We start from the raw sequence: 7,500 nt of genomic DNA on the forward strand, positions 1-7,500 counted from the left end.
ATTGGGTATGACGTATACACTAAATTACATACTAAATCAGGTTTGGTTGGGGCACTTTTTTGGTTGCATAAGTCAAATGGGAGCGTACGATCAGCACCCATCACCAGTTAGGAAAAGATAGCATTCTTGTAAGATTAAAGAGCTACGTTCAAAACTGCAACAGTGAAAATGTAACATCCGCCTCATTTTTCCACGTCCCTGACAAGCAAGACGATGGAAATTCTCTTCAGAAAGAACCGGTTTTATCAGCAATTGTATTTTGCTTACCAGAATTTAATAAGGACGATCAAAGTGATGACTTTAAAGACCAGGAAGCTGAAGAACAAATATGGGTAGATGCCATAGAAGAAGAAGAATAAGGTTTGCGATATGTTGGCGGGTTCATTGCGCGCCAGTTTCCACAACTGGAACATTTAGGAAGAAAAGTAACAAAGGGAGATGACACATGGATTGGTGCCATAAGCTTTAGAGAGGTCAGACTAATGAAACCTAGTGTTTCTTGATCATTTGAAGTGTATGGATAAGATGTTTGATTATCATCATGGGGCGGGGGGGTGAGGGGGGGGGGGGGAATGTTTTAACAGTAGTAAAAGGGGCGACCATTAAATTAGCGGATATAATTAGCAGTCACATCCAGATAACTTCAGAAGTCGAAATATTTTTTTCAGAATTCGAGATTTGAACAGTCACATTAGTAGTTCGGGAAAAGCGGTGAATAAGATGAAAAAGTTAGCGACATAACTAGTAATATAATGTTGAAATATGTGCGAGGTGTGATTTTATGGAGATTTGTTAAATGTGATTCTAGAAATATATTGTTGAGAATGTTCTTTAGAACTCCCTCATGATTATTTAATATAATTAAGTAATTTTTTTATCTATTATTTTCCTGAAGAAACAGATAATAATATTCAATAACGGTAAAAAGAAGAAAGCAAAGGTAGGTTTTTTTTATAATTTCAATGTTATTTGGCGAAAATATTCTAATTATCTCTCTCATGATTATTCAATTTAACATCGAAGAATAAAGAACCTTCATCTGACTATTACTTTAATTGTCAAATAACTTCGAGTATTAAGAAAATTAAAAAAGAGAAAGTAAAGGCAGGATTGCTACCGATTAAGTAGCCTGACTATGATTATGGTGACGTCACGCACCTGGCCGTTTAATCCTCTACCCCAGATTAAGAGGCGCGCCTGTTACAACAAAATTCCATCTAATATAAGGAGCCAATAAAAACGCCAATATACAGAAAGGAAGCACTATATTTCAGAGACTGCTGTCTCTCTCTTCTCATTCATTACCTACCTGAAGACAGAGACAACAGTCTCTGATATATTTTGGCGTTTTTATGGGCTCCTTTGTTTATATGTATATATATATAATATATATATATATATATATATATATATATATATATATATATATATATATATATATATATATATACAAGATTTTGGCATTTTTATGGACTCCTTTTATTATTATATATATTATATATATATTATATATATAGTATATATATATATATATATATATATATATATATATATATCTATATATATATATATATATATATATATATATATACAAGATTTTGGCGTTTTTATGGACTCCTTGTTTATTATATATATATATATATATATATATATATATATATATATATATATATATATATATATATCGAGCTACAAATGTTCTTTAATATCTAATTCGCTCTACCTCGGAATTATTATATTTTCATATATGTTTAACCGAGGGGGAATTTATTAAACGAAAATAGAATTGGCGACCGACAGGCGCGAACCATCGACCTCTCGATTCCAGGACTGGCAGTGAAGCCTTAGCCAACCTCGCCACCACAAGAGATATAAGTTTATGCTGCCTCCCATCTCAAATACCTGCCGTGCACAGGTATTTTTTGTTTTGGAGACTGCATCAAGCCCATCTCGTACTCGGTAGAGTGGTAGTGCTTTTGCCCGCACGTAGTCATTATGTAAGTCTATCACGTTACCGTGATTCATATACATATACCGAGCTACAAATGTCCTTTAATATCTAAATCGCTCTACCTTGGAATTAATATATTTTCATATATGTTTAACCGAGGGGGAATTTATTAAGCGATAATAGAATTGCCGGCCGTCAGGCGCGAACCATCGACCTCTCAATTCCAGGACTGGCAGTGAAGCCTTAGCCAACCTCACCACCGAAAGAGATATAAGTTTATACCGCCTCCCATCTCAAATACCTGCCGTGCACAGGTATTTTCTTTGTTTTGGAGACTGCATCAAGCCCATCTCGTCCTCGGTAGCGTGGTAGTGCTTTTGGGGCATAAACTTATATCTCTTGCGGTGGCGAGGTTGGCTAAGGCTTCACTGCCAGTCCTGGAATTGAGAGGTCGATGGTTCGCGCCTGACGGCCGGCAATTCTATTATCGCTTAATAAATTCCCCCTCGGTTAAACATATATGAAAATATATTAATTCCGAGGTAGAGCGAATTAGATATTAAAGGACATTTGTAGCTCGATATATGTATATGAATCACGATAATGTGATAGACTTATATATATATATATATATATATATATATATATATATATATATATATATATATATATATATATATATATATATCATATAATATAATATATATATATATATATATAGATTATTTACAGGATCAGCCTTACCTCACTTATTGCAGCATATTTTTCAATCAAGAGACAAATGAACATTAGCGGAGCAGTATAATTTGCATTTGGAATGGTGATGAATTTTTCATATGCTTCATGTAGATTTTTTTTTTTAGAATAATTCAATCTTTTTTTAAACGTACAGTATCATGTAATAGGATGGAATAATGTTGAAAACGCAGTTATTTCAAAACACACCTGGAAGGAAGACGACAAAAGTCACAAAAGCTAATGACAGGAAATATAGAGAGAGGCTTCTAAGTCCCCAGACCTAAAACCCCTTTGTTAATGACACAGGACAAAGAAAAGGTGTTGCTCAACTACCGACTGGCAGAGTAGAGGGGAAAATGTCCGCTGGGTTACCATTTTTTGGGGGGAGGGGGTGGGCGGTCGGGAGGTGGTTGTTGACATATTAAATCTTTTGTTCTGACGACTGTTTCCTTCTCATTATTTCCAGTTTTCAAGTGACAAATGAAATATGTTATATATTGTTTGTAATTTTGACTCATCAAATCATGACAGACTCGACCGACTCACAAAAAGGTCGGACAAGAAGGAAAATCGAGATTTAGGTGAATAGCTGATACAAATATCACATGGCTGTAAATAAATCCATCATATTTAATACGTAGCAAAAAATCTGTGAATACAGATTAACGAACAGAAAATAAAGACGTAAAATATACAAGTAAAAAATGCACCAGATTCTCTTCGGCACAATTGAGTTATCTGTACAACGTATAATGAAGGCCACCGAACATAGATCTATCTTTCGATGGCGTTGGTATAAAGCTGCACGAGCCGCGGCCCGTGAAACTTTAACCAAGGGCCGGTGGTGGTCTATCCTATAGCATTACCAGAAGCACGATCATGGCTAACTGGAACCTTAAATAACATAAAAACTACTGAGGTTAGAGGACTGCAATGTAGTGTGTTAGATGATTGGAGGGTGGATGATTAACATACCAATTTGCAGCCCTCTAGCCTCAGTAGTCTTTAAGATCTGAGGGCGGACGGAAGAGTGCAGACGGACAGACAAAATCGGCACAATAAACCAATGAACCACTTGAAAAAGACAGGGAAGTTCCATTTAAGAGAAAATTATGTTATTATCAGTCGTTACCATATGTGTCTGTATGTTAAGTTTTGGTATGACATATTATCAGAAAGATATACATTCAGATAAAACCACTCTCAGACACGACAACTCTTCACTCGATCGGCAATGAAAGATTCGTATGGAATAAAAGCAGTCATTAGCTCGTAGGCTCTCTAGGCCTAGGAACTCAGTGATTATGTGCTTCAGCAAACTTAATGCTATAAATATGTATAGTGAAATAAACATGAATTTTAAGCGAAAATATATTTTTTTCTTCCTTGCATGACATCGCTGTGGCTTCACCATTTATCGTTTTGTGTTTCATACAATTCCGTAGCTTAAATGCCATGGTTGACAATGCTCCCAAAAAGTAGTCTTATGGGGGAAAGAAAAATAAGGCTTCATTATCGTCACTATCACTATCACCCTCTCTCATATCCTATAATGGAAATCTCTACATGAAAAAATCGTTACTTAGAGAGATATTGATATCTTATGGAAGAAATTCATATCCCATTGGTTTTTCTTTCACTGCAGTTTTTTCTCATTTTCTTCTATATCCCTCTCATTATTCCTTTTTATTATACATTATCATTATTATTATCATACGATTTTTTCATGTAGAGATTTCCACTATAGAATATGAGAGAGAGTGTGCTAGTCATGATGATAGTGACAATAATGATGTCTCATTTTTTTTCCATAAGACTACCTCTATCGAGGGATCATGATCACGATGATGACGTCATTGACTAGCCATGTGGCCAGGACGAGACTACACGAAGATGAAGGAGAGAGAGAGAGAGAGAGAGAGAGAGAGAGAGAGAGAGAGAGAGATTAATATTCTTAATCATTTGCTTGTTGTTTTCTCATTGATAGCCCTACCCGTAATTTTCTAGTAACATTGTCATCCATGGCATTTAAACCACGATACTGTATGAAACACAAGACGATAAATGATGAACGTACTGTGATGTCATGTAAGGAACAAGAGAATATATTTATCTTAAGATTTAATGTTTAGCTCACTATACATATTTTAGCATTAAGTTTACTAAAACACATAATTCATATATCATTAAAATTTTTAAATCTTTGGCTTGACGATGTTTGATGATGAAATTGGTAAACACTACTTTTCTTTGGGTAAAACTGAGGTGTGATGAAAGTTATAACTTTTGAAAGACATTTTTGTCAGGAGAGGTGGGAGCGGAGATCCTTACTGCATGACATTTTGAGAGACACTGACGAGTTTGCATCTTCCCAGTCCTGAGGTTGGCTGATCAAAATTTATGTTTCAAAGATTCTTTATTGTTATTAACGATTAACAGTGCTACTCCTTATTTTGGCTTCCCTCTTATTTTCTTATTTATACGTGACAAGTCTATACTGAGGTAGATTACAATGCAAATTCAAAGTTTTCTTCAACGTGAGTATAATAGTTAGTATCGAAATTGGTATTTTTGTGCCTGCTTGGACAATATAGCTATTGTTATCATCATTATAGGTTGGCTCATTGGTTAGCCTACCATTTATAGCTACCACTTGTATCGACTGTGGCTTCACTCATTTGATTTGGTTTACCACTAGACACAAGTAAATACTGAATCACTCAAGCATAACTATTTTCAGTATATAAGTCCAGTAGTAGCTAAATATACTAAATTCTAATATCGACAATAGCTGGAGTGATTAATTATGGTAAAAAAGTGGTTATCATTCATATTTACTAATATCAGTGATGACAGCCTACAAATGGAAAATAACCATGATCACTTAGTTCAGTTCATCCTAGCACCAGATATGAAGAGTCATTACACTTAGCTGCAGCCATTACTATGGTCAGCTCTGTCAACAATAACAGGTTTTATTTTACCAGTGGATTTAAATTGCAACTAATTGTAGACATGAAGGACAGTGTCATTGGTGCAAACATACTGGTTGATATACTTAGCTACTACTTGCAGAAACAATGATAATGTAAATAACGACTGCTCTTAGATACATTGCTCCTGCATCAACATGAGTAGCGACAGATGTTATAAAAAATGGAAAAGGTCATTTTTTTAGGCCTTTCATGGAGATTCATCATTGCCACTGCCCGCTTCGACAAAAGATACATAGGAAATACCTAATTCTTTAATAGCTGTAGCAATTCAAATAAAAAGATTCTTATTGAATAGATTACAGCCGTCACCTTTCTTTGGGATGAGTTGTAACAGGGTATGTGTGTTTCTGGAAGTATAGGTGCAAAATTACTGCTTGAATGAAGAACTCAGGAAAATTCTACTGCCATTTCACCTTTAAAAACTTTGAAGAATATACAGGACTATGGCAGTTCTAAAAGCAATTTGAACCATATATAAGAGAGGAAGGAACTGTACCTGGAAACTTTGTTGAGAATGTCATTAGCAAAGGAGCAGAATCCTGTTTCTAGCTGAGGACCAGATGAGGACACCAAACAGAGGTAAACTCATTCCTAGCAGATTTAAAAGAAGCACGGAGCGCAGCAGAAGACGAGGCTGGAAATAACTGATATGTCAAACTTCAACCACTTGCTAAGGAGCAGGACTGATTAAACCAGTGATTTGATTAGCATTAATTCATGGAAACAGACGGGACACATGCCTAAGTAATCAGTGTTGTAGTTTTCAAAATAACAATATCCTTCGAAAGAATGATTGAAATGGTCAATTTACCATCCTGTTAAAATTTTTCAAATTGCCATAGGCGTTCTTATGAAGCATTACAAGGGACAGTGAAGGGTAAAGTGGTGGGATTGAGACAGATGAACTAAATGGGAAAGGCATACTGAAGAAAGCTCTGCTCCTCCAAACAGGTGTCTTCAGGCAGGAACAGGTGTTCACCATCTCTCCACACAGCGTCAAAGTGAACGCCGGAGAGGACGTCTTCCTCGAGTGTGTCATCCAAAACCAACAGGGTAAAGCACAGTGGACAAAAGATGGTTTTGCATTAGGTGAGAGACAAAGAGGGATTTATATAATAAGTATTTCGTTTCATTTTAGATACATTCAAATGTGTGAGCTTCTGCGTATTCTGGTTTGCTGTTTTATATGTTAAAGAACATTTAGAGTATTTATATTTGCATTTTTCTTATATAGCCAGGTTTACTATAACTGCTGTTCATAACTTCTAGGGATTCATATATGTAAGGCATTAAAAAGACACAACAGTCTAGAAATTCAAACCACTTGCTGAAGGATACCATATCGCAACATAAATCATACTTTATACTGTCTTCTTATATAACGTTTAAAATTTTGCATTAAATCCCTAAATGTAGGCTTCTCTGGTATAAACCATCCAGTGACCAAAGTTTCGGTTTCTTTATGCAAATAAAAACCAGCATGTTTGGTTTTAGAATTGACTGAATTGATTTTCATTATTCACTTCAACGTGAGTGAAACATTCTTTTAAGAATTATAACCTTCTATAGTTTCGGTTAAGTAACTTCAGTTTATCTTTAGCTGACCCAAAGTTTCCAGTATTTCAGGTTGTGAGAGAATATCACAGAACAGGAGGAAAATTGTTCATATTCTACTTTTCTGATTGCATCATTTTCATGTTTCTCATCCAAGGGAAACTATAGTGATCCTGAATTGAAATAATAGCTATTAATCAGGCAGTGTTGCTGTTACCTATAGCAATATATTCTTTAAATAAATAGATGGATAATATTAAG

The 7,500-nt window shown here is 35.1% G+C and overlaps 2 protein-coding genes across 2 annotated transcripts in view; both read left to right on the forward strand.

Annotated features, from left to right (window-relative positions):
• LOC135209821 (nephrin-like) overlaps window positions 1-7,500 on the forward strand; it is a 79,746-nt gene that overhangs the window by 17,295 nt on the left and 54,951 nt on the right. The gene's annotated exons all lie outside the window — the stretch shown is intronic.
• Window positions 6,246-7,500, forward strand: part of LOC135209487 (nephrin-like) — a 39,573-nt gene continuing 38,318 nt past the window's right edge. The window contains exons 1-2 of the mRNA XM_064242142.1: window positions 6,246-6,264; window positions 6,637-6,774. Of these exons, the coding sequence (XP_064098212.1) occupies window positions 6,246-6,264; window positions 6,637-6,774 (157 nt within the window). The remainder of the gene's footprint in view (window positions 6,265-6,636; window positions 6,775-7,500) is intronic.

Source organism: Macrobrachium nipponense, chromosome 38 (genome assembly GCF_015104395.2).
Source record: "Macrobrachium nipponense isolate FS-2020 chromosome 38, ASM1510439v2, whole genome shotgun sequence".
In the NCBI taxonomy this organism is placed as follows: domain Eukaryota; kingdom Metazoa; phylum Arthropoda; class Malacostraca; order Decapoda; family Palaemonidae; genus Macrobrachium; species Macrobrachium nipponense.